The sequence below is a fragment of the Camelus bactrianus genome, chromosome 23 (genome assembly GCF_048773025.1).
Source record: "Camelus bactrianus isolate YW-2024 breed Bactrian camel chromosome 23, ASM4877302v1, whole genome shotgun sequence".
Classification (NCBI taxonomy): Eukaryota; Metazoa; Chordata; class Mammalia; order Artiodactyla; family Camelidae; genus Camelus; species Camelus bactrianus.
This window is the reverse complement of record NC_133561.1, coordinates 24,288,407-24,316,377: the sequence shown is the minus strand read 5'-3', so window position 1 is coordinate 24,316,377 and position 27,971 is coordinate 24,288,407. Positions and strand designations below refer to the sequence as shown.

General features: G+C 45.2%; 1 protein-coding gene across 3 annotated transcripts in view; it reads left to right on the top strand.

The window, feature by feature from the left end:
• The first annotated feature begins 595 nt into the window (after window positions 1–595).
• SMYD2 (SET and MYND domain containing 2) overlaps window positions 596–27,971 on the top strand; it is a 51,727-nt gene continuing 24,351 nt past the window's right edge. Inside the window, exons 1-2 of one of the 3 annotated variants that reach the window (XM_074351818.1) lie at window positions 596–966; window positions 19,210–19,273. In XM_074351818.1, coding sequence (XP_074207919.1) covers window positions 794–966; window positions 19,210–19,273 — 237 coding nt within the window. In that variant the 5' untranslated portion in view covers window positions 596–793. Of the gene's footprint in view, window positions 967–19,209; window positions 19,274–20,781; window positions 20,905–27,971 lie in introns of those variants that run through there. The other 2 variants (XM_074351819.1, XM_074351820.1) reach the window with 2 other exon arrangements.

Below are 27,971 nucleotides of genomic sequence, written 5' to 3'. Positions count from 1 at the left end.
CGCCTCCTCCGCAGCCTCCTTCGCACCGTCGCTCCCTGTATGCAGAGGCTCTCAGCGAGCATTTCCTTTTCCGTCCACGTAATTAACTTCCACTGAAGGAGCAGGGGGGAGAGTAGGTTCGCAATGAATACTTGAAACACTCCCTAGAAGGTTTAAAGCCTCCCAGGGGTTAAAAACCTTTAACCCTGGGGACGCACCCTTTAACCGGCAGCACATCAAACTTTCCTACAGCGGTTTCTCTTCGGTGTTCCCGGAAGACTCCTTGACAAGAGCATAGGAAGACAAGGCTGAGAAACATCTTGGCCCCCTGCTTCGATTAACTAAGGGCGGGCGGGCCATCCTACCGCCCGGCCTGGGGGAGGCGTCGGATACCTGGCCCCCTGGGCAACCCCATCCCGCCCACCGGAAAGCGGGCAGCGTCCCGCGCTCTCCGTGGAGACACCCGCGGAGGCGCAGACGCCTCCCGCCCTCCTTCCAGGAGCCGCCTGGGCTGCAGCTACCGGCGGCGGCCACACCGGAAGCGGCCCCGGGCGCGTGCGGGGCAGCCGCGCAGGGTCCCGCGCGCGGGGCGGGGCCGCCGGGTCTTACCCCGCCTCCCGGGGGCGCGCGAGGGCCAGGCGGGGCCGCCGTCCCTTCCGGGGAGCGGTGGCCGCCGCCGCCTCCGCGTCCGCCGGGCGGCTCCCCACCCCGCCCCCCGCGGCTCTGGGTGACGCTTCTCCAATAACAGCTCGCGGGGAGCCGGCGCTCCGGGCTCCGCCAGCCCGGCCCGCTCTGCGCCAGCCCCGCCGCCAGCATGAGGGCCGAGGGCGACGGCGCTCTGGAGCGCTTCTGCAGCCCGGGCAAGGGCCGGGGGCTGCAGGCCCTGCAGCCCTTCCAGGTGGGGGACTTGCTCTTCTCCTGCCCGGCCTACGCCTACGTGCTCACGGTCAATGAGCGGGGCAACCACTGCGAGTTCTGCTTCGCCAGGTAGGGCGGCGGGCGGGAGCCGGGGGCGCCGCGGGGGCGGGCGGGCGAGCGGACCGCGGCGGGAGGAAGTGCGCGCGGCGCGCGGGGTCCTAGCGCCTGGAGCTGGGGGTGGGGTGGGGTGGCGGGGCAGGCGGCGCCTTTGAACCCCAGGCCTGGCTATGCCACGTGCGTTAGGAAAGACGAGCCAAGTTCCCGCTGCACGCCCATCGCCCGCACGTTTTCCGAGTTGCCCCAGCAGGATGTGCGATGTGCAAACCAGTGAGGGCGGGGTTCCGCCCTCAAACGCGGGCTCGGAGCCAGGCTCGCTCCCAGCACGGGCGCTGCCCACGAGGTGCGTTGCCAGCGGGGCCCCAGGTTCGCGCAGTCAGAGCCGGTCACCTTTAACTTGTGCTTCCTGCGGTGTGTTCTGTGCCCCACAGCCTGGCTCTGCCGCAGACTTGCCGTTTCCTCCAGGGAACTTAATGACACCTAATATTTCATGTAAAGTACGTGGCTCCTCCACTTTCTTCTTACTGTCTGCACTTGGTATTTGGAGAGAAGCCAGAGGGATTCTGAGGGGCTGCCTAGGTGGGACGTATCTAGCCCTGATTTGGAATTGGAAAAATATGGTTGCTGGGGGATGAGGCAAAACGTATGGTTGCAACTGGTATTTAATTGTAGCATATCATGTATAGATGTCTGTGTTCGTATATATGCATTTGTATTGCATACATCAACGCGTAATTAAATCTTCAAGCCTTATGACAGCTTCAGACCTGAAAGGCACATTTGAAATCATCGATACAACCCTCTTTCCATTTTACAGGCGAGGAAACTAATGCACAGAGAGAAAGTGTGACTGTGAATATATATTCATACCTGTAGTTAGAAAATGAAATCTGGTGCCTTAAGTTATGCCCATTTCTTGCCTTGTTAAGTGCTCAGTAAAATTACTGAGGCAGGAAGTATGGCATTGGAGTTAAGTTGTACACGGCCTTCCAGGACTCTGCTTTACTTTCTTTGAACCTCAGTTTCTTCATCATTGAAATGGAGATACCTGGGCTAGATTAAGCCCACCTGAGGTACTGCAGGTACCTTTTGAGTATGAGTCTCAAGCCCAACATACGCTGAAGGACTCAATCTCCGAGATGTGTTCGTCTTATTCCACGATAAGACAGAGCAAAAGAAGAGACAAAAGCTAAATACTATAGTAATCTTGCCCAGACTCCCTGCCAGAGCTGCCTTCCGCTTGGGGGGACCTGGAAAGAAACTAGACACAGAATCATGCCGTGGGCAGCTTAAGGGCTGTATGTGATGTGGCTCTTTGAATTGGTGAGCCAAGAGCTAAAGGGTCATGGCACCACTTTGCGACGTTTGAGTGAAGTGAGCATTGGGTTTTCCCAAAGTTAAAAAGGCTGCTGTGTCTGGTCCCTTGATCTTCTGAGCCTTGCTGTGGCTCAGAGTCTGAAGCAGTGTGGGTGTCTGGAGTGGCGGGAGCAAAGCAAGGTCACCCAGCACTGAAGGGACCTCCCTCCATCAGGGATCCTGGTGATTGCTGGCGTTCCTTGCGTGGGAGAAGACTGCGGTACCAGGCACATAGTAGGTACTCAGGTAATAGTTATCAGCCCACTTCTCCAGTGAATTAAAGATCAAATCCATCTGGATTCGGAGTGGAGAAGCAGAGCTGAGAGATGCTTCTCTTTTGCTATGATCCTCCTAACCGCATTACTACTGCCTCCGCCTTCCCGACATTAGCACAGAACAAGAATATACCATCAGATGCAACTTCACACAGCGCCCTGCCTTAGTGGCGAAGTTTGCCTTTGTTTTTGCTGTTTCTAAATGACACTGATTAGTGTCACTAACTGTTGCCTTAGACCCCTCACCAGGGCTGCCCCCTATATTGAGATGGGACCTCCCTCTACTTTTCCCTGTTTGGCTTAGGTGAACTTCTTTTGTTTGTTTGTTTTTTATTGAAGTATAGTTGATTTACGATGTTGTTAGTTTCAGGTATACAGCAAAGTGCTTCTATTGTGCATATATATGTATCTACACTACAGTTTCTTCTCTCTCCCCAAGGACTCATTGGAAATCAACTAAAATAATACACAAGAAATAATAACACTATGATACCTGTGAAATTAGAAATACCTTTGTACTCTATGATTTCTGTTAAGACCAATTAGTTTAGAAGTAGTGGTAAGATCACAGATTTAGCAACATCTCCTCTGTCAACTGTTTGTATATGACCAAGGGGAGATTAATGTGTCTGACTGTACTAGAGGAACACATGTAGGTTCTCATGGTTTCCCCAGCGGGTAGGAGCAGAATTCTCAAATGCTGCAGCATACAGCAAAACCTACAACTTCCCCTCCCCCTCATAAAAAGAAAACTACTCCTTATTGTTTCTTGTGACAGAAGTTTAAATAATACTGCTTAAAGATAAATGAGCCACTAGAGATTTTCCCTGTCACATTGTATCAAGGTTTGCCTTATTTTGAAGTAAAATAAGTGGTTTTTTTCAGGAATAAGTGTATTCTGTAATTTGAAAAATAACGGGAAGTCTTAGATCACAGCAGCGTGGGATGCATACTGCCAGAGCAATTCAGACAAAGATTTGTTTCTGGGAGTTTTATATTTGTATCACATTTTCTCAGTTCGGTGGGTGACACTTGGGGAGATATATATCTTGCCTCAGCTGCTAGAAGGCAGCTCCTAAGAATATAAATGTCTTCTAGTTGGGAGCTGTCTTTGAGACCTCTCAGATGTATTTCATGTACACACAGCACACACACACCCCTCCCTTGGCCATTGGCCAACTTTTTGTGGCACTTTTTTTTTTTTAAATTGTATCTCACTTGGTATTTGACGTATCTCAACACTTGGTATTGTCTCAGAAAGGGCAAAGTCTGTAACCCTGTGTTCCATCTGAATATTCATTGTGTGTGCAGTTCCTCAGGTGGGCAGATCTTTTATTGATCTTTTGTTCTCTTGGCTCATGGGTCACTTAAGAGCAGGAATGTTGTCTTTTTTGTTAGTTTGTTCAGGGTATGGGGGCAAAGTAGGAAGGCTCACTTGGCCTCCTTGGAAGAGGGCTGTTGGAACTTGGTTTCAGGGAATTTATATTCTGTCTGGCTCACTCGGTGTGGTTGATTTAAATATTACAATGTTTGCATGAGCAGAACACTGTGATTGAGACGTTCTGTTTCAGCAGTTGTGAAGATGTAATGTCCTCCAGACTTTTTCTGTAGCAGTGTTCGTCACTTTCCTAGTGTGTTACCAGTCGGAGGTAATCTTGAGTTGATCTTAGTCAGTTTAAGAGCCCTGACTCTTGATGCTGGGCGTAAGTTTCTCTGAAACAGCTCTGGCCTGGCCTGACTGCCAGGGCTGCTCTCGGAAGAGGGTGATGTCAGCAGGGCTGCTGTGACTCTGCGTATTCCAAGAATATTCTCTGAGAAGTGGAGAGGCTCTAAGGAGAGAAATGGCTTCAGAGAACTCAAATTATCTTGCTTTCTGAGTGGAAAATTGGACACAAGCTTTAATAAAGGATTCTCTCCATCTTTTTACATGGATTTTTGAGGAAATGAGTAGGAAGATGAAAATATACACACAATAGATTTCCTTTAAAAAATTACATTAAAGAACATGAAGTTCAGCCATCCTTATATTTGATAATGAGATACTGTGTTGCCACTTTCAACATTTCAATACTTCAACCTTTTCATTCTTTTAGGGACTGCAGAGGAGGGACTTTGGTGCCAGAATGACTTGGTTTGAATTCTGGCTTCCTCCTTTCCCGATGGTTTGTCTCGAGCCAAATTATTAACCTCTCCGAACTCCCAGGTTCCTTTATCTGTAAAGTGTGCACATTAACACCCCCTTGCTGAGCTCGTCCTGAGATAGTGAAGGTCAAGTGCTCAGCACCGCCCTAACTCTTAGGGAGCTGTCAGATTTGGCCTGGTGTCTCCCTGGTACATACTTGTTTTTGAAGAGCTCCGTTGGCTAAATGTTAAAAAGTGTGGTAAAATATTCTGATTTCAGGGACCTTTTTTATGGTGGTGGGGTCGGGTGGGGGAGGAGTGGGAAGGAAATAATGGAACTTGTTGGCCAGTGGAGTCATCATTCAGATGAGCATGTTGACCCAGAGTTAAAAGCAGCAGTTCTCAATCTTGGGGACCCCAGCATCATGGGTATCTGGGATCAGTTTTCAGTATGTTTCAAAACCTGATAGAAACGATGTTGGTGAACCTACACAGGTAAAGCTTTTTTTTTTTTTTTTAAAGTGCCTTTTCTAGCTTTGAAGTGTTTAGATAACTTTAACATTCTTTCACCCTGGGATTAAACAAATGTTTGAAAAGAGAAATGGAGGAAAACAGAATATTCCACCTAGCAAAGATACCGTGGCTCCTCTGCCCTTTGGTTTTAGTGTGATTCTTTCCGCTGTGGCATCGAGCAGTTCTGTAAGACTTCCGATGTGCCAAGTGCCTGAACGCACACATTTTTCATATCTGGGAAGCATAATTTCTTTTAGAGCTGATTGGGGCTCAGTGACCAAGCTGCAACGGATTTGAGATGAAAGAGGAAGAAAAGCAGCAGGATATCCTGAAGTGAAATTCAAACCCTGGGGAGTGAAAACCACCATCTAACAGCTTTCCCTCCCAGGAGCAATTGCACAAAATCCTCGCAATCAAAAAAAATTTGAAGGGCCCATATAAAATGACATTCCTTAAAGTCATGGTGCTCTCTGCAGCTCACAGAGCGTTTCCAGATACATTCTTATTTTTTTGATCTTGATTTTTGGCTTGTGTAGAGAGGACCTCAGCCCATTTAAGTAGGAAGAAACTGAGTATTGGACAGGTCAAGTCATTTTGTTGAGTTTCGCATTTTTGGGGTCAGGTATTTATTGAGTGCCTTCTAAGGGCCAGCCTCTGTGCCCTTCATGGAGGGAACCACTTCTTTTCTGAGTGTAGTTTTCCTTCCCTGCCCCTTTTGACCTGAATCACTGGTGTGGTTCACACCTGGACATGGGGCTTAATTCTCTGAGTCCTCCTCGAGAGAATGTGATTTTTATCACCTGTTTTCTTTTACTATCCCCTCCCCCAATAGATAATTTAACAGATTAATGCATTGTTTCTGAAAGTTCAACAAATGAATTGATTCAGCTGTCTGGGATCTATATCTTATGTTGCTATGGGTTCAGAGATGTTTATATAACATGGTGAAATGTAAAAAGAATACAAGGCTTGGGTCCTTTTGTGCGTTCGAAATATTTTTAAATATGTTTGGACTAAGATGCATTTTCCACCTTGGTCTTTACAGCTACATTTAAAGAGTTCGTTTCTGTTCCCTCTGGTAGGGCAGCATGAGAGTATGACCCCCCCCCCACACACACCTTTTTTTTTTCTCAGACATGCCCATTCTTCAGAACTCTGTACAAAGTTAAATAGGGGTGGTTTACAAATACAATTTAGGGGGTCCCTGGATAGTATTCCTGTAGGACAAGCAGATCGTACACTATCTGTTCAAAGATTCTTTAAAAACTGCTTAGAAATGTCTTAAATTTCTTCAGGAAGGTTGAGGGCTCACGGCTGTGGTTCAGCAGCAGCTGGTCTTCAGGAGAACTCAGAATGGGTGAGAACCCGGGACAGAGAAGTCGTCTGTGATGGAGTGAGATAGAGAATTGCAGAGAAAGTTTCTTCTTGATTTTGGTGTTTGAGACTTACTTCTTTGGCCAGAGGTTGACATCCCCTTTCTTATTCTTGTCAATATAAAGAAAACACAAATAATTATAATTTTATGCCACTTTATTTCTGTTTCCCAAGGAGGCAGTGATTAATTATAAATACCCCTGATATAATTGGAGCCATCAGTAGCTAAAGTCATTGCACCGTGCACACACACACACCCCCTGTTTTTTGGATGTCTGATGTAGAGTGAAGTAATCATATTTTTCCCTTCAAGGTATACTTTTATCTGATCAGTGCAAGGACAGTTTGAAAAGAAACTGGTCAGCCTAGTGGCTAGGTGGCTTCTGGAGCATTCTTCTTCCCCCGGAGAGCGGCTAGTTCTGGGACCAGAGGGCTCTGTCCCCTCTCGAGGGATTTGATTTGCATTCTCAGCCTCTTTCCATCACCATCGCTTTCCCACTGGCATCCCCGACCCTCACATCTCTGGACTTCTAGCACATCTCTGGTAGTTTAGGGGTGCAGTCCTCCAGCAGGGAATTGACTGAAGTAACTGCCTTTTCAGGGGCTGAACCCGTGACCTTGGCCTCATTAGCACGGGCGCTCTAACCAGTCACAAAGCCACACACCTCACTCTGTGTAACTTCTGCTGACTCTGTTCCTACCACCCTCGGAGGCCTCCTTTTCAATTGCAAAGGCGTTCACACCAACACAATAGAACAGAAGGAAATCAGATCTCTTCAAGACTTCTCTGAAGGACAGAGAGATGCAATGCAGCAGAAAAATAATACCCCAAAGTCTTGAGCGTTCAGGAAACAACTTATCTTTCTAGTTCATGCATTTGCTGAGCATCCAGCTGTGTGTCTCAGATTTTTCTTCAATCAGAAATGTAAAGATAGCCTGGAAGTCCTCGTGCCAATTTATTAATGTAAAATCTGGTGACAAAGTGGAAGGTTTCAGATGACCGAGTGGAAATATTGCATGTAGATTACTAAAATGGATTGGGTTAGCTTTTTAAAGGAGGAGTAGCTCTGAGAATCGGCAAGTGCTTATCTTTGGCAAGTGGATAGTCCCTCGAAGGCAGGCTGGATGCTTGCTGTGATCGGTGAGATGCCAGTGTGTATCAGCAAGTGCGCTGTGATGCACACGGTGGGTCAGTGCCCAGGGGATCTGGAGTCACCGCGGAGGAGAGAAAAAATAAGGCCGACTCCCTGAGAAGCGAATTTCACACCAGGGCCGGGAGTCATGGTCGCAGCCTAGGGGAGGGAGGTGGAGAGGAAATCTGGCTGACCAACAAGACACTGTTTTTTATCCAAGCCAAATGAAAAATCTCAAGGATTTTGTGTCCTGGCACTTGAAGAGAGCTATGTCGCCATCTGCGACGAAATGAAAAGATCTCAGACAGGATCTTTTCAGTCTGTGAGCACCAGGAAAGACTCGTCAGGGCAGGTGGGTCCTGGCCTCGTATTTTGTTGATTTTTCTCACCTGGTGATGTTTGTACAGGAAACCCTTACCCATGTGCCACCTGAGAAATCTTTTACCTGTCAGTTACACAAGTCAGTAGCCAAGTGACAATTGCTATTCACAGCGAAAGCTTCACGTGTTCTTCAAACCTCAGTAGTTAAGAGGTATTTAATTATGAGCAGATGGTAGCCTCCCTGAGAGCAGGGATTCTGTTTTTAACGTATTCAGCAGATATTAAATTGATGGAGCGCTTGCCGGGTTCTGAGTCCCTAGGGAAACCGCTGTGCAGAAAAGGAACAAAAATCCCACCCTCCACGGGGCTTATATTCTAGTAGGTTTTATTCATCTTTGTTTTACCCACTGTTGGCTGGGGTAAAAAAAAAGCACAACATGAGAGCTGCACGTTAAGTTTTATTAGTGGCAAGATGAGGACTGTAGCCTGGGAGACAGCATCTCAGATACTCTGAGGAACTGCTTCGAAGAGGCGGGGGTGGGGGGATGTCAGTGTACGTGTGATTTCGGTGAAGGGGGACACGTGCAATCAAGCACACGTTTTGTTAGAAGGTTGTTGCTAGTCACGAGGGGCAGAAGTCTCTATTAGTGATCTTAGTGCTTTTCTAGATAATGAAAAGGTACAAGAAGCTGGGCTGATAAAATCCTCTGAAAGTATGCAACTACCTGAAGGCCAGTTTTTCCCAGAGCACAGAGTGCCTCATTCCCCATCTCCACCCTGAACACCTTTCAGGGTGTGTTGAAGGTCAACGAGTACAGTGGCTCATGACTTCAACCTTGCAGAGGCAGATGGCAAGCGACAGTTTTTAGTTGACACCGTAGTACCTTGAACTTTGTCATTTCAGCAGATTTTTTTGTTGAAGGCAGTAAGGTTTTGGGTTGAGCATTTTCTTTTTCTTTTATTTCTTTGAGAAACTGATAATCCACGTGTGACATAAAGAAAACTGTTGATTGAGAAATTTAGTCACACACCCTCGTCCATGACTTACACTAAACTCAGGAAGAACTTTGATCAGATAATACTTAGGTCAAGGACATGGTAACATCCCTACGTTGTGTTAAAACAGCAGCACTTTGCCGTGTTGGTTCGATTATACCAAATATGCCACGTTGACGAGGGATGTTGAGGGTAGGGGAGTATATATGTGTGGGTGGGGAGGGCCATGTGTGAACTCTCTGCATTTTCTGCTCACTTCTGCTGTGAACCTGAAACTGCTCTAAAAGAATAAAGTCTGTTAAAAAGAAAAAAAGTAGCAGCACTTTGGGTAGACATTTTTTGAAAGTTAATAAAATTTAGTCTGTTCGTGCACATGAGTAAATATTTCTAAATATCACTTTTTAAAAAAAAAATCTTAAAAGCTTTCAGGCTCACAAAGAGTAGAGATTTTGAAAATCTGCTTATTTCACTCAGTATTTAATTGATTTCAGCTCATATTCAGGCCTTCCAAGACACCTAGCTACTAAACATTTCCCATGTGCAGAGAAGGGGGGAAAATGGCCCGCCCCCACCTTTCTGTGGCTCGTAGGAGAATGGCCCTGGTGGGGACCCACTGCAGGGTCAGGGCTGGGCAGCAGGAGTGGTGTTTGGGTTGCTTTCCCTGCGGTGTTAGCTTCACTCCAGCAGTCCCAGTACATGCATGCACGCATGCACACATGTGCGAGTGTCTTTGCACCCACAGCACCTCGTGCATAATTCCCTTGTCGTACGTGCTCCTTGAGTGCAGGAACCAGGTCTTACTCGACTCCGTAGCTCCAGCCCTTAGCCTGAGACCCAGCACTCCATTACCTCAGTGAATACTTATTAAATGAATAGTCTCACTCCTGCAACTTGTTTTACCAGCGGCTCTTTGGACAGGCCTTGTCACCTTTTCCTATAAATAACGCTACTCAGTTTTGGAAATGCATCCTTATGAATACCCGCAGAGCCCTTCATCAACCTGTTTTCATCAGGACAGGATCTTGACTGCTCAGATTCTCCATGTTCAGTCCCCTTCCCACCCCGCTGAGCGTTACCCTTGCTACTTGTTCTCTTAAACCCTAAACACAACCTGAGTGGTCTTTCCAGCCCCCCACAAAGGTGCTTGTCATTCTTCATCCTTCCCTGTGTCCACCCGTGATCGCCTTCTGTACCCTCTGCCTCCTTCCCAGAGAAGGCCTTCTCCCCTAAGTCTGTTCATCCTCCAGAGACATCCAGCTCAAATTGCATCTCTTTTTATGAAGCTTCCTCTTAAGTAGTTCAGCCCACAGATCTCTTTGTTTTATTTAGCTACTACTTTATTTTACAAGAGTTTATTATTTACATTTATTGAGCATCCTACCAATCCTGGGGATTCAGAGGTAAGACTATATCCTCTAAAAGTGTCCCTAACTTCCGTGTCTTTAAAGAGCTCAGTCTGAGGAGTAGCTTCTTGCTCTCAATTCAGTGTCATCTGGCCATTTGGATGCTGAATCATTTTGCCTGAGATTTGTGTTTATTGCCCATATGAAGGTAGGGCTTATTTCCCCAGATAGCTTGTTTTTGGGGTTTGTTTTGTTTTGTTTTACAAAAAAATATATTCCCCGAGCCTAGCGCAGAACTTTGCACAGAGAAAATAATCCTTTTTGAATAGATAAGACTTGGCTAAGGTAGATTAACATACTTCTTTCCTGCCTCAAGTTCAAGGTTTTATAGTATAAAAACGTTCTTTGTTTAGAAATAGGAACGAAATCAATAAATATTGGAAGAATCTGTTCAAGTGATATCTGATAAGTTTGAGTTATCAAGTCCGAAGTTGGGATAACTCACCTAAAGTAAATTGGCACTTTGATTTTTGATTATTTGTCTACAGGAAAATAAAACCAAGAGGATGAGAGAGTGTCATCTCTTAAAATTCTTCTGTAACCAATTAAGGTGCATTTTCTTCTAAGATTTAGAACAGGTCACATGTTTCTTGGGCAAGGAGTTAATAATACTCATGTTTGGCTGCAGAGGCCTGACTGTGTTCTAGAACTCATGCCATTAGATTATAAAGATGTCTTTACGTGGTTTGTTGCCTGAATGTTGACATGAGGAATATTGTTAGGAACATTCTGAGTTTTCAGATCGTTGAATTTATATGACTTTGGTTCCATCCTTTTCCTTGCTGTTTAATCACCTGGGTGCTGTGGAAGTTGGGGCAACAGCAGTCACCGGGGAATCTAATATGATTGATGTTCATTACAAAGCACCGGCGGTAACATCTGTCGTCTGTTGTACGTTGGAAGTAACGGTGGTGTTACTTTTTCTCAGTTCCTTTATGAGAGAACGGAGTTAAAAACGTGCTCCTTGTTTCTTTCCTTTGGACTTCCCAATCAGTAGGCTTCAGAGAAGTCAGAGACAAATTGCAAGGGTGTCATTCTGACCAAAGTGAAGATGTAAAATTGTTTCGGAGGGAAATGTTCAGTTTGAAAGCGCATGCACCTGCTCCTCCGCAGGCTTCAACTGCCAGGGATTTCCCAGGGTCTGTGGGGTGAGGTTTGGTTGTAGGTGTTGTCCAGTGGCTAAAAAAAGTAATTTAATGTTCGCTGTCCTGTAGGCTGCTTACTTCTCTCCTCCATCCATAAACCTCATGAAGTTTTTTCTAAGGCAGGGGTAAATTTCATCTCGACCAGAGCCTGCAGTAAAACAAGTCCCAAATCACTGCTGTTACCGAGAAATTGGCCTCTGCACCCTGAAAAGCGAATTCAAACTCAGAGTTTGGGGAGCAAAGAAAAGAGCAGTTTTGCTGCTTTGCCTGCAAAGGTTGTCGCAGTGGGCTCGTGCCTTAAAGACTGTGAGCCCGTCTTGGGGCTGGGGTCTTGAGGTTTTATAGAAAAACCGGACGGAACAGAAAAGACAATAACAATCAGGGCGTTTCACAGGGTATTACATTTCTCTTCATCTTAATAAGAACTTCCTCTTGTTATGGAGGAATTTAGGAGGATCTGCCCACTTTCTTGAGGGTCAGGACCTCTAGGTAAAGAAGGATTAAGTTATTCTAAGAAAAGAGTGCACGGGAAGGGGAGCCTGTCAGTCATAAGATCAGTTTAGCTGAAAGAACAGGTGGGAACAGCTCAGGCGCCATCTCGTTAGTTTTCTGCTCTTTGATCATCATCATTGTTTTTTTCATCACTGAGCTTGACTTCATGACTCAGTGACACACACAGTCATGTTTACAGCATTTTTTTAGCTGTGTGGAGGAGTAATGGACAAATATAGCTGTATTTAAAGTGTACAACGTGGTGATTAATGTACACAGACGCTGTGGAATGATTACTGAGATTGAGGTAATGAACGCACCCATCACTTCACAGCAGTAACTTTCTTTTGTGTGACGAGAACGTGTCAGCTCCACTCTCAGCAACTTTTAAGCCTGCAACACAGTATTATTAACTATAGTCCCCACGCTGTACCTTAGATCCTCAGACCTTGTTCTTACAACTGAAACTTTGTACCCATTGACCTCCATCACTCCGTTTCCCCAGGCCAGCCATTCAGTGTCCGGACTGCCAAGCCCAGCTTTCTCCTTGCAAATCACGGCTCCTGTTCCAATATTTGGGAAAACCTATTAGTTGCTACCTTACTGCCCTAAATATTTCCTGCCACCCCTGGAGGCCCCGGGCTCTAACTTTTAACAAGCCTCAGAACAAAGCCCGTGCCAAGGGGAAGGTTCAGCCCTGCTCTGGGAAGAAGCTCGCGCAGCACGTGGTCCCGTTTCACGGTTACATTGTGGATTAAAGTGCTATGTGGAGCATCTTTCACTGTGACACAAAAACCCATACCCTCCGTATTGTCCTTGTCCCCTGACCAGGGTTATAATAGGGTTCGGCCACAATTCCTCCAGTCTTTCTCTCAAACAAAAATTTGCCAGTGTAACCACTCTCTCTGGGTGGGAGGCCAACTTTGTTTCCGATTGTCTTATTTCAGCCCACGGTGAAGTTATATTGCGCTGCTGGGGCTTTTTTCCTTTTCTCTTTTTCATTTGGCCGGGGCTGCCTCTGTTCAGCGGAGCAGACTTGTCACTCCTTCTGTCACCGTTAGTTAAAAGTAATTGTTATTGCAAACCCCCTCCACGCCAGTATCACTCTCTTTCATGGGGAAAACCCACAAAGCATTCATTTCAGGAGCAGAAAGGAGGGAGCTTACAGGATCAAATCCTTTTTATCTCAACCAACAGCACCTGCGGCAACGTATTAACTAGCAGGAGTTGTTAATTACAACCCTAACTTGTTGATCTTCACGGCTTCCGAATTTTAAAAGCAAGAAAATTAATCACTGCGTGTGTCTCCTCCAGTAGAAAATGACAGGAGTGTGTCTTCTAGTTCTGTTTCCGTCACTAATAATCAGATACTTGCTTTTTCCTGTAACATGTCTTTCCTCCCTTTGTGGATGGAGCCATTTCTTAAGTTCAAAGAGCCCTTCCTTTCACAGGAGGGTAGATATTTGCCGGTAAAACAAAGGCTTTAGAAACATAAATCCTCTAAATATGAGCCTGAGTGAGATTATACTGAGGATATTTCAGGAGTTGACATCACTTACCAAAAAAAGGATGAAGGCTAATTAAAAGTGTAGTAGCAATACGCTGCACTTACATCTTCTCATTTAATTTCTGTAACAAACCTATGAGGCAGAAACTGTACTTTACAGTGGAGGAAATAGGTTTGGAAAGGATTAATAATTTGCCCAAGATCACAGAGCACCTCAAGCATCAGGGGAAAAAAAAAGGGTTGAGATAAGGAGGCAAGAAAAGTAACTCATCATATTCATCTTACATGGTGAAGTGGGAATCAGGAGGAGGCAGAAAGAAAGCTGAGGCTTGCCTTTTAAAAATCCGTACCTGACTTCTAGAATAATTTTTTTTATTGTAGTTAGAACATACCGTGTCTGCCACTTTATTTTTACGTAAACATCCATCATCAAGGTAGCTAACTAGTCTACTCCATCCTGTGCTTGCCGTTCGTTCTTAGGAAGAGTTGCACTGTAAACAGTCCTCACTGCGGAGAGGAAGGCTTCAGTGCTCTTCAGCAAGTCCTGCACTCAAACACTCACCCCCTAGACCTAGGCCGGTGGTTCCTCATTCTGGAAGCACATGAGATCTCCCAGGTAGTTTCCTAAAAATCCCAACACAGACCAACCCAATGAGACTTGCTGAGCCCAACCCCAGGCCCAGACGAGCACATGCAGCCAATGTGGAGAACCACACTGAGAGGTTATCAGTGATGTACCATTAACTTCCCTTTCGTTCCCTTACTTTTCAGTTATTTGACTTCATTCCTCCAGATGACCTTGATTCATCTTTTTTGGAGGGCAGTTTTCTTTTCCTGGTTTTTTCAGCCTTTCCCCAGACCTCCTGGATGATTCAGATCAGGTTACATTGCCAGTGAAAGATGCAGAGCTGTGTCTTCTGCAGGAACAGAGTTTATTCTGAAAGCCCTGTCTGTTCCAACAGTGGAACTGGATCCTCCGTAGGATGTCTCTCCCAGGCTACGTATCAGTCAGTGGTCATCAGACCCGCACAGGCTCTCCCCTCCTCTCTCTCAGGCATGTACGCACACAACGCAGGGACCACCTCAGCAAATTTTGGTTTGGGTTTCCACTGTTAGACTTATGGAATATTTACATCTCTCCCTATGAAAAGCTGTGGGAAGAAGTGAAGCTCGTGTCCGGATCACTTTAACGGAGCTCCCCATCCCATCCCTACCACACCTCATCGAGAATTGCTGTTACCAAAGTAGATCAGAGTCGGTTCTTACACCATCACTGTCAGTAACTGGCTTAGCGTCTCTCCTTTTCTCCTCTGAAGGCGATGCGGCTCGGGAGACCCTTATTCACGTTCTGCTGGTAGATGACTCGGTAAGCACATACACAGTACAGCCTGCCTCCCAACCCCGCCAAGCTCATCTGGTGTCTGCGGGAGCCTGGGTGTTGTACCACCCAGTTCCCAGAGGACGCAGTCCCACGTAGACTGTCCCCATGTCCGTCTGAGGAACACCTGCGTTTACCACACTGAATGAGATAGAGGGACCTTCTTTGCACAGACTGAATACAAAATCAGCCCTTACTTTATCCCTGTCTCCTTCAAGTGACATTGATTCCTCTGTCATAGTTGATCGAGAGACCCTTTTTGTGGGGGTGCTACCTCCCCAAATCTCGTTTTCAGAAATGATCCTGGGTCCTCCCCATTGCATCTTTGAGGCCAAGGAGCAGTCCCGGGACACCATTGGAGGTGGGACGTCATGCAGACCAGGGTGAAGAAGGCCTGTTATCTTATCCAGACACATAGATTATTTTTGTTTCATCTAGTATATTCTCCTCGATAATTGGCACAGTACTCCAGGAAGGACAGTTTTGTGTGACGAAGACAGAATAGGTACCTTGAGGGGTGAATTCTGATTCTGCTACCTACTTGCTGAAGGATCGCGTTGGGTTAGATAGTTCGCCTCTAGGATCCTCAGTATTGTCATTTGAGAAATGAGAATAATAATGTCTTCATAGAGCTGATAGAATTATTAAGAGAGATCAATTTTCAAATTTTTTGGTCTTAGGACCCCTTTCTACCCTTAACAGTTGAGAACTCCAAAGAGCTTTTCTTCACATGGTTTATGGTATGTATCAAAATTAATCATATTTGAAATTTATAAAAAAGAATATTATAAAGTATTTTAAAATGACAACAACCATTCCTTAACATGTAACTTTTTTTTTTTTTTAAATGAGGACTGTTTTCCAAAACAAAAGAGTTAGGGAGAATAGTGGTGTTTTACAGTTTTGCAAATTTCTTAGATGTCTGGATTTCCAGAAGACAAAAGAATTCTCAAATATGCTTCTGAGTTCAGTCTGGGATATTAATGTAGTTTAGGCTGAAGTGTGTGAAGAAAATCTGGCTTCAGATATATAATTGGAAAGGGAGGAGGATTTTAATAGCCTTTTCAGTTAATTGTGGATGTTCTTCAACACTAGAACTCAGTAAGTGATTTCTGCCTTAAAAGTTAGTTGTAATGTGCGATCTGAAGCCATATCTGTGAACTTTATGTATCTGTTACGTTAAAATCCCTTAGTCTGCCTCGAACTTTGAATGACTCTGTTAGCCATTCATAATTTTTAAAACATCATACACTGGTCATTTGGAAAACACTGGTTCACTAAATCATATAGACCTCCTAAAACTTTATGTATTTCATCAAACCACCTCAAAAAAACCACAGTTGTTACTGCCACCACCCCTGTCATCAGATGGGAGACTGTTGAGCTCAGAACAGCAGATATATGCATTCCAAAATTCCAATTTTTGCTCAGAAGCCCAAATTTTATCATTGGCAACAAATACTGCCAAAGATCTTCCTTGATGTGATGGGCTCGCTTCATTCATTTTCGTAACATATCTGCTGAATTTTCAAGTCTGAATAACCAGCTTGTCTAATAAAGTTGTTCTTTCAAGTAAAAGTGCTATTCCAGGAAAACAGTGGCTCGTTCGGCTTACAGCCCCAGGGGTGGCTAAGTGCTTTCCCCTGAGACGGCCATCGTCCTTCAGTAGGAGCAGAGATGGTTCTGCGTTCTTCCCATGTCATCCTGGGATGTCAAAAATATACATACCGAAGAGTTGAGAGTTCATGAAGTGAATATTTGTTACTGCCTTGTTTGGAACATTCTTGAGCGGAGCTGCCTCCCCCCCCCCCCCACCCCTTGCTGTGAGTGCATGGAAGTGACGAATGTAGTGATCGCTTGGACAGTTTGGTGCCACGGCTTCGATTTGTACCCAGGCACCGCCAGTTTTACCCTCCAGGCATCTTACGCACCTGCTGGAGCGCAGGTGTCGGACAGTAAAGACTGTAGCAGTGTTCTGAAAATAGTTTTGACCTTGCTGACTCCCTGGAAGGGTCTCCGGGACCCCAGCAGTCCACAGACCATGTCTTGAGAGCCACTGGGATGGGTCGTAGGGATTCCATAACTGATCGCCAGTCCTGACAAGTTAGATTTTTCTTCCTGGTCTTCATTGTTTGTGGCTCTGGATTCGGTGACTGGCTGGGCTGAAGGAAGTCTGGCCTTTGGGAGATTTATTATTTTGATGAAATCCCACTAGAATTCTTCCCAAGCTCACAAGAACCCAGCTGCTTTTTTTTCTCCCTGAGATGTTGCCTAGAAGCTGAAAACAGACCTTGGTTTCATATTAGCTTTACTGCTGGCACCTGACCAGAAAGATCTCTATACATAATCTTTGCTTTTTTGTATAGTGTAGAGCTAATAAAGGCGTTTTTGTGATAACTTCCTAATCTTTTATGTCAGGGAATCCTAACTCTGGTTCTGAAACCGACTTTAGGTGGCTCGTGAGCCCTTGAGATTTCACAAAATTTTTCATGGTTTTTCAGGGGTTGGGGAGAAGGTAGGTTATTGGGGAGAATTAATAGCTTCAGTCAGATTTTCAGAGAAGTTTTGTGACTTCGAACCCTTGCAAAACCAAACATTAGCAAATGACTGCTTCAAGTGGACTTTTTTTTTGTAATGGGGTAACACCTCCCCATCCATTGTCCAATTGCGTTTCCAAAGGCATCTCTTTTTGGAAGGAATTTTCAAGGCTTCCTCCTTGGCTTTGCCCATCTGTTCTTTCCACCGCCTTGGCGTTTCTTCAGGTCCCCATCACTTAGCACTTGCTCTCTGGTCACTTCACAGTGGTTTTTGAGCGCATCGTGTCTGTCTTTTCCCCCTTGGTATAAAATGCAAGAGATCCAGGGCTCTGCATCTTGCCCGGATGGATCCTCAGAGGGTATTTCAGGCCAGAGAATACACTCAGCCAAATCAGTGGGTTCCTTTCTTAACTACTGAGATGTGCAAACTTGGAATATTTATTTATACCTCAACCTTGAGATGCGTTTTTCTCCCACACATTCTTCAGTCTGCTTCTTGGAATCCAAGTGCTGTCATGAAAACTGCAAGGCAGTCTGTGTAGTTCCAACGGCAGCGTTTTTGGAACACTTTCCCGATTCCGTGGGAGTAGTGTGGTGACTACCACTGTCTGACAAGGCGCAGAGGAGGACTCTGCAGCGTGATTATATGTGTCAGAAAATAGCAGCTCCCCAGGCACACTGCAGAAGGGGTGGGGATGACGGAGCCCTGCGGCAGTGCAGGGGGGCACCCAGGCAGCCGCGAGCATGCCCTTGGTGGTATCAGCATTTCTAGAAGTCAGAAAGCTGGCTTCCACGCGGTGGGTGGGAACTGGACAGCAGGCTTTCCAGAGAGTGCTCTGTGCTGGTTTCCCATCTCAAAAAAATGTTGAGTTCTGTCGTATGTGGTTTCATTCAGTGGCTTCACAGGTTTTGAAAAAACTGTGGCTCATCTACCGCAGTGAACACCCCAGCACCGAACAGTTGGGAAAGGGCCCTCTCCCTGGCCTCTCTGGGAAGCACGAAGATAAGTAACATGGCAGTGAACAGGGAGGGTCGACCTAATTAGGAAGAGGCAGAAGAATTGCTCAGTTGTACACAGACAAGGTGGACACTCACCAGACCCAGGAATATTTTATTCAAGAGGATGTCCCCCTTGCTGGGCGGCAGCATTTTTACACTTTGCTTTCCGAGAGCATTTGCATTTCTGACATGCCCCATCCTCTCTTCTGCGTTACTCACACCTCTAAACGCTAAAAGGTGTCACTCACATTGTGTTTTCACCCATGTCGTGGACCCCAGTCCTCCGTCTTTTCAGTCTCAAAGTTCCAAGAAGGCATTATTTCTGTCCCTTTTTAGCAGGTGAGAAGATCAGGACGTAAGAGCCTTTGACTTGCCCCAGACTGCTGACTGGCAGTGCAGGCGAAGTTAACAGGCTTCCCGGGCCAGGCTCGTGAGTCAAAGAGGAGGTCATTTGTCTCTTTGGAAAGTGCCCTTCACATTCTTGGGGTCGGTAAATGTCAGCGTGTGTACTCTGACTAACTCACTGCTACTCAAGGACTGAGTCTGGTCCGTCTCTCCTTTGGGAAAGTGCCACGGATCAGTAGGGGAGCAAGGTAAGGTGACTCTTGGCTCTGCTTTCGGACCAGATGGCTGTTCTTGCATGATCAAATGTGCGGCGTCACATCTCTGCCTCTCGCCACTACAGTGCCCTTTCTGTTTTTTAAGGAAAGAAGGATTGTCCAAATGTGGAAGATGCAAGCAGGCATTTTACTGCAATGTGGAGTGTCAGGTAGGTGTGGGGCCAAATGGCAGGGAGGGCTTTGTTTCCTCTGGAGATGGGGACCCCAACGTCTTTTTCTTTCTTGTCACAGCCTCTCCAGCACCCTCTTGCACCCAGGGCTGGGAAGCTTCCTTGTGGCGTCTGGTTTAGCTGGATACCCCAATGTGCTGGCCCACGACTAACAGGCAGCCAGTGATAGGCAGTGATGTTTTGGGGCCACTTTCCCAGGAGAATTGGAAAAGACGCAAGGAAAGCAGTGTTGGATACAGGCAGATGTGTTACCAAGGTTGACAGTCTGCCCCCAAGGCCTCCAGCAACAGGTGGAATGTGCAAAGATGACAAATGAAAAATGTTAAAATGCTGTCTTTAACATTTTTAAAGTTTTACTGCCACTGGTCTGTATTTTTATATACCCCACTAGCAGGCCACGTATCACCCACCCTGATTCCAGCCCAACTTGGGTGAGCCCCTGCACAGCCTTGTACAGCTGAGAGGGGGGTTGCTCTCAGCTGGGACCTGGAGACCCAGGCATCGGGCCTCGGCAGCAGCCAGGGCTGAGCAGGTTCAGGAGGCTGGTTGCATGTGGACCGCGGGCTGTCAGGTTTGATGGCTGAGTCTCAGGGGAGTCTTGTAACATGGGGATGGGGAGCTCAAGGAGGGGTTTGGAGGAGCCCTTGGTAGACTCTTTAAGGGACAAGGAGTGGTGTTTCCCCGACTTTTCTCTTGATACAGTATCATGACACAAATGTTCATAGGTAACTTACAGAAATGCATTCTACTTGCCAGCAGTTTGAGTTTGGGGAGAGAATGATCTTCGGCCTCTGTGTGCCTTCCCCAATCTGTTTTTCTAATGGAAACCCGCTCAGATGCCTTGCGGTGTGCTGATGCCTTTAAGCATCTTCAAATAAGAGGGGGGATTTTCTCCATATCTGCCCCTCATCTTTGCTGCTGTTCTTTCGAGACTTGCTGTCATTCCCCTCCCTCAGCTCCCTGGTCTACCTCTGATTACCCACGATGTCATTTTTTTTCTTTCTCTTCTCCTCCTGTAGCTGGTCTCTGAAAGTCCCCAGGAACATTGTTTAGCAGTGGGAGAGCGAGCGGTCGCTGAGGCCCGAGGCCTCATCTGACCGTCACAGCGGCCCCTGGCCAGGATAGAGCCCAGGCTGAGCCGTTGGCTTGGGAACGTTGTCTTGGCTCTGAAGGCCGTGTGCACAGTCCACCTCCTGTGTGTCCACGGCAGGCTTCCAGAGGCTGCCAGCCTGTGGGGCGGCGGGTATATCGATGGGCTTGTTGTTGAGTTTTCCAGGAGTGTGGCTTCTTTGGAAGCAGAGAATTCATACTTGGCTTCTGCCCGTTATGGACAGAGAATTCCGTGGTTGGTTGCTGCAGTGTTGGAGCAATCAGCGAGCCCTGGGAATGACATGATTTGGTTCCAGGCCTGATAAGTTAGCTGTTTCTATATTTAAGTGAAACACTTCTTAGAAAAAGTAACCCATTACATTCTGTTCTTTAAAGAAGCAAGCTAGTAAATCACGTACGGTTCAGACTATGTTAACACAGACCACTAGGAGGACACGAGGCCAGCTCTGCAACGGACTAGCTCTGTGAACTTGGCAATTGGAAGGACATCTCAGAGTCTGGTTTGTTTGTTTTTTTTTTTCATGTAAACAAGGACAGCGGTCCCTATCTTGATGAATTATAAGGACCAAATGATATGATAAATCTGAAAGTTCTACATAAATTGTGATGCTGTGTACAGGTGTGAGGGCTTATAAAAATAATATTACAGTAATTCAGTCTGGACTGAAGCTTTGCTTTATGCAAAGAATAACATATATAGCATATACTTTAGATTTAAGGGGCTTGTTTTTCCACCTGAGAGAATGGTTGGAGTCTAAGAACTTGAGGTCACTGATGGTGTGCATTGTGTGAGTCATACTTGTTGCAAAATGAGCCTTAAATTCTCTGATGAACTGTAAACGCTGCATTAATATAAAACGTGAGACTCTGAGAGGCTGAGCTACCACTGGGTCTCCTGAGCCTGCTGCTGAGCTGGCTTCCCTTAGGCCTCACCTGGTGGCATTATTTTGATGAATCTTGTCCAGGTTGGGGTCTCAAGGTGGCCATTGCGGTTCCCCTGCGTCTAGGACTTAGTCTCCCAGATTTGCAGACTCCCAGCGATGGGTGCCCTGCCTTGGGAGGTTTACAGTAACCAAGTACATCAACCTGCATGAACCAGAATGCCTCCTTATTACTTTACAACAAACAGCTTGACAGTCTGTACATTTTCCTGCTATAGACAGATTGTACAGGTCAAATCATGATGAGGTTGTTCATAGCAAGGAACCCCAGATGTGGGATTCAGTACTGGGATTCTAAGTCATGTTAAAGGTCCGGGCCAAGACGGCTTGCTGTGTCCAGCCTCATGATGTGCAGTCTTCCCTGAACCTGGTCCAGGACACTCGAGTTCTGGAGAGTACTTGTGTGATTCAGTTTTCCTTGGCTCTGTTGAGTATGTTGTGAGCAAAGAACTCTCCTAGATGACAAGTGATAACACAGTTCCTGAAGCTACAGTTCTAGAAGCCAGGTGAGGCTGGATTTGACCTGTAAGGGTCATTTTCATTTCATCTATCTCCTGTTGAAGGAAGAGGCTACTAGCCATGGAGGTTTTGCATCCTTTGATGCTGAAGAACTAAGTAGGGGCTGAGCACTGTATTACAGTGAGATAGAATGGTCACAGGTTTAATTAAAGTCAGTGCCTAGAAATAAATGGCTGTGTGAGGGCTTCCTACATCAAATCATTAGGGAGGAATCTGGGGCATTTGCTCCAGATAAAGATGTATTCAGGGATCTACCCAAGGGGGTGCTTGGATGGGATCAAAGTGGAGGCTCAGCTACAGGGTAAAACAGGTGGCACGAAACAAGAGCAGCGATGAGGAAGGTAATTGAGTGATTCTCCATCCAAGAAGGCATGGCCCTCAGCTGCTAGTCATTAACTGGGCCTTCTTCACTGGCAGACCCTACCCACCAGGGGTCCCCAGGGGGGTCAGTACCACACAACAGAAGGTGGGGTTGGAAAGGAGGTTATTGGTAGATAAGAGAGCCATGTCCACCATGGTTGGGTGGCCCGCCCAAGGTCACACACAGGCAGAGCCAGGACCAGCCTGTGCAGACTGCCGCGGGAAGGCCCTCTCTGCTTTCCAACCCTGTGCTTGGGGGTCCTGAGGACCTTCTTGGAGAAGAGATGCTCTGGGCCTGTGTTATAGACGGAGAAGTGGCCTTTCATGGATGGGAAAGGAAAGATCCCTTCCAGTGGTGGTGTCTTCCCAGACACCTCTCCAGGAGCGAGAGGCACCCATTCCTCCCTGAGGGTGTCCCCCCGGGACATCTTAGAGGATGCTACCCCTCTGTTTATTCTCCCCAGCCCTCCTCTCTGATTGCGGTGTGTTAGGATCATGCTTTATATTGTACAGTTGGGCTCTGTCTTGTCCCGTAGTCTTCGTTCACTTGACTCAGCGTGATCCCGCCAGAGGAAAGATTTTAATTGACGATGCATTAAAGGATAATGGGAGGAAATATGAAAGAAATAGGAATTCCTTTTTAGTTAGGCTTGGTTTGTAACCTGTGTGTGTTTAATGAACTATATTTATTTTTATAAACATGCCTGGAAAGCTCAGTGTATTATTCACTCACGTAGACTTCTTCATCACATTGTACCGTGACATGTTGAAGAGAATAGTTTTAGAAAGCTCTGACATAGAGGAATCATTGTGGAGTAGAACTTTTTAGGGTATTATTTTTTTCTTCTTTTTTTTTTTTTTATTTTTAACTTTATTTTACAATATCGTATTTTTTAAACTGAAGTATAGTTGATGTACAGTATTATATGTTACATGTATACAATATAAGTGATTCACAAATTTTTAAAGGTTATACTCCATTTATAGGTATTATACAATACTGGCTGTATTCCCCATGCCGTACAGTACATCCTTGTAGCTTACTTTATACCTGATGGTTTGTACCTCTTAATCCTCAACCTCCACCTTGTCCCTCCCCCTTCCCTCTCCTCGCTGATAACCACTCGTTCCTTCTCCACATCTGTGAGTCTGTTTCTTTTCTATTATATTCACTAGTTTGTTATATTTTTCTTAGCCTCCACATGTAAGTGATATCTTAGAGTATCTGTCTTTCTCTGACTTACTTCACTTAGCATAATGCCCTCTAGGTCCATCCATGCTGTACACCAGAAACTAATACAACATTTAAAATCAGTTGTACTTCAGTTAAAAAGCAAATAAACAAACAACCCAAAATATGGGCAGAAGAATGGAGCATTTTTCCAAAAGAGGAAATGGAGGTGGCCAACAGGAACATGAAAAGCTGCTCAACTCTAGAGTATTATTTCTTAACACGAACAGATAAACGAAAACGATTTGTGTGTTGTCAGTGGAGATAGGATTGACTGTGCTTTTGGAAGTAGGAAGGTGCATGTCCTGATGGAGATTAAAAACAAAGATGTGAGAACATTCTTGACTTTTATCATCGATTAAAAAGTAACTGAAGTGTAGAAAATGTCCAAGAAATGGTCCCAGGACCCTGTTGTTGTACGGGTGACTGGTGAATGGGGCCAGAGTCACAGGTTTCACCCTGGTTAAATTCACTTTGCTCTCTTAACCCAGACACAGGAAGCATCTTCAACTGAGCCACTCCTTTTTTTCTAAATGTTTAACATCACCAGTAGGAAAAAATGTGTAAGAATGATTGAGAGAAGTCCATCACTCTTTTATGGGACTAGCAAACGAAGCAGATGTGCTTGTAACGGGGGCCTGGCAGTGTCTGCCTCCTTCATGTGTGACGCTCACTAAGTTTCTTTTCACTCTCTCCCTCTCGCAGAGAATGGTAGTGGAGAGCAGGAATCCTGTGATGCTTTCTTACCATTCCACATTTTAAGAAACCACATATGCATGCTGCCCCACATTTCCGGAAATCACATATGCATGTGTACATGTAAACATTGTCCAGATTGAAAGCTCCATTAGAACAAGAGAAAGGCCAAATACAAGGGTTGGAAAAGGGGCTTGACAATAAAAATCCAGTCTCCTTATGCAGGGAGACAATGTATCATTTGCTCAGTAGAACACTGGATGACTTAACAATCATTCTTTTCTCCCAGTGTTGGAAATGAGGGTGCACGATGAGACAATTTTGCAAATCTTTATGCCTCTTTTTAAGCGTTTTCATCCAGACACAAAAAGTAAAGTCATGCAGAGCAGTTATTACGTTGGCTGAAAATGAACTAGAAGTTTAAAAAGGGTATGAAAAAATTGCCTATCTTCCTTGTATATAGATTTAATTGTTCACATTTATTGCACGGATAATCTGTGCTCATTATAGAAAAATCAGAAAGTACAGATAAATAAGAACAGAAAGAGTATCCATAATTCATAATTTTATCCTTGCAGAGAAAATCACTGGTACCACGTTGGCATGTGTCTTTCCAATTCCTTCCTGTGCATTTATCTGTATATTACTTTTCTGGAAAATGGGACCCATTGGAGTTTACATGAAATTTTATAAAGATTGTAATCAGTGAAGGAGTAACAACTTGAATTGTGAAGAAAACTAGTAGAAAAAGTTTTAGAAAATGGGCAAAAATATTTTTATAAGCATAAAGGGTTCAAAACCATTCTGTGTACAATGAAACCGCCAATAAAAAACAAAACAAAACAGAAAAACACTATTAATAACACTTATTCCTGTCCATCAGTTTAACTTAATTTTTGTTTCAACTTTGTCCATTCTGATTGTTTATAATTTCTTATGGGTGAAATTAGGGCAGATTGCCTCTGTCAGGTTCTCTAAGATATGTGGATCATCTCTATGGTAGAAGAAAGTATAATTTTTTTTTTCTTTTTAACATTTTAAATCAACTGTAGTTCAATTAAAAAGCAAACAAACAACCCATTTAAAATGTGAGCTGGAGAACTGAATAGACATTTTTCCAAAAGAGGAAATGCAGATGGCCAACAGGACCATGAAAGCTGCTCAGCATCACTAATATCAGGGAAATGCAAATCAAAATCACAATTAGACACCACCTCATACCTGCAGAATGGCCATCATCAAAAAGAGCACAAATAACAAATGTTCGCAAGGATGTGGGGAAAAGGGAGCCCTTCTACACTGTTGGTGGGAGTGTAAATTGGTGCAGCCACTGTGGAAAACAACATGGAGGTTTCTCAAAAACCCAAAAACAGAACCACCATATGGCCCAGCAGTTCCATTCCTGGGCATTTGCCTGAGGAAAAAAACATTAATTCAGAAAGATATGTACATTCCGCTATTAGCAGCAGCATCATTTACAATTGCCAAGACATGGAATCATCCCAAATGCACATCAATAGATGAATAGATAAAGAAGATGTAGTATATATATGCAGTGGAATACAACTCACCCATAAAAAGGATATTTTGCCGTTTGTGGCCCTTCGTTCGCTTTCTTTTTTTACTTTGAAAACCAGAATTTTATAGCTGGCATAAACATTTCCATTGTGTCAAAAACAACAAAATACCTAGAAATAAACTTAACCAAGGAGGTTACCTGTACTCTGAAAACTGTAAAAACACTTCTGAATGAGATTGAAGATGATACAAAGAAATGGAAAGATATCTTGTGCTCTTGGATTGAAAGAATCAACACTATCAAAATGGCCGTACTATCCAAAGCAACTCACAGATCCAGTGCAACCTGCATCAAAACACCCACGACATTTTTCACAGAATTAGAACAAACAATTCCAAAATTTATATGGAACCATAAAAGACCCCAAATTGCCAAAGCAATCTTTTGTAGGTCTTGTTTTTCTTTCTTCTTTTCCTTTTTTTTTTTTTTTTTGTGGTTTGATGAATAGAGAAGTTCTTTCATCACTTTAAATATATCATGCCACTCCCTTCTGGCCTGTTGAGTTTCTGCTGAAAAATTAGCTGATAACTTTATGGGAGTTCCCTTGTATGTTACTTGTTGCTTTTCTCTTGCTGATTTTAATATTTTCTCCTTATCCTTAATTTTTGTCAATTTGGTTACTGTGTGCTTTGGTGTGTTCCTCTTTGGATTGATCTTGTGTGGAACTCTCTGCACTTCCTGGACTTGAGTGACTGTTTCCTTTAGCAAGTTGGGGAAGTTTTTGGTTATTATCTCTTCAAAAATTTTCTCAGGTCCTTTTTCTCTCTTCTCTCTTTCTGGGACCCCTATAATGTGAATATTAGTGTGCTTCATGTTGTCCCAGAGTTCTCTTAAAGTATTCTCATTTCTTTTCATTCTCTTTTCTTCATTCTGCAGTAATGATTTCCACTAATCTGTCTTCTTGCTCACTGATCCATTCTTCTGCCTCATCTGGTCTATTCTTGGTTCTTTCCAGTGTGTTATTCATTTCAGTAATTTTATTCTTCAACTCTGTTTGGGTATTCTTTATATTTTCCAAATCTGCTAAAGACTTCACTCTGTGCATCTGTACTCCTTACTCTAAACTCTTTCTCAGATAAATTGCCCATCTCCTCATCCTTACTTCTTCTGGGATTTTATCTTGTGCCTTGGCCTGGGAGATATTCCTCTGCCTCCTCATACTGTCCGTCTTTCTATTTGTATTTTTAGGTAGGTTAGTTACTTTCTCGACCTCGGAGGGTAGCCTTCTGTGGGAGACGTCCTAGGTGTCCCAGCAGTACACTCCTCTCTTGTCACCCAAGGGCCAGGTTCCAGCCAGTCCTAAGAGTCTGGCCTCTGTTTGTGGATTCCTTCCACAAGCTTTGGGGTTGTTGATTTCTTATTTCTAGTATCTGCCCCCTGGTGGATGAGGCTGGACTTAGAGGCTTATGCAGGCTTCCTGGAAGGAGGAGTCAGTGCCTGCCCACTGCTGGGTGAAGCTTGGCCTGGTGGGTGGGGCTGTGTTTAGAGGTGTTTGTGGCTCAGGAAGTCCGCTGATGGGTGGGACTGTGTTCCCACCCAGTATGCTGTTTGGCCTGAGGCTTCCCAGCACTTAAGCCTACAGGCTGTTGGGTGGGGCTGGGTCTTGGTGCTAATGATCCAATATAGATGTCAGCCTCCAGCAAACCTCCTGTAGATGAACATTCCTGGAATGTCTGCCAACAATTTTTATGTGCCCTGGGTGAGCCACAGCCATTCCCTCCCTCCTCAGGAGACCCTCCAAAACCAGCAGGCAGGTTTGTCCAGGTTCCTATGAAATCACTGCCTGTGCTGTTGGACCTGGCATATGCGAGATTCTATGTACGCTTCCCGAGAGAATGAAGTCTGTTTCCCCCAGTCCTGGGGGGCTCCTGGAGCCAAGCCCCACTGGCCTTCAAAACCAGGTGTCCTGGGGTCTCCTTCTCCTCCCAATGCCAGAACCTTGGGCTGGGGAGCCTGATGTGGGGCTCAGAGCCCTCACTTCCATGGGAGGACCTCTGTGACTTATTCTTCAGCTTGTGGGTTGCCCACCCAGGGGTGTATGTAGCCTGATTATATCATGAGCACACCCTTCCTACCGTCCCCCTCAGTTCCCTCTTTATGTTTCCAGTTGAAGAAGGTCTTTTTTGCTAGGTTCCAGTCTTTTTTTCTGATGGTTGTTTAGTAGTCAGTTGTGGTTTTCTTGTAGTCTCGAAGAGAGGTGAGCTCGTGGTCCAGAAGAAGGTATTTAAGATACGTTCAGAA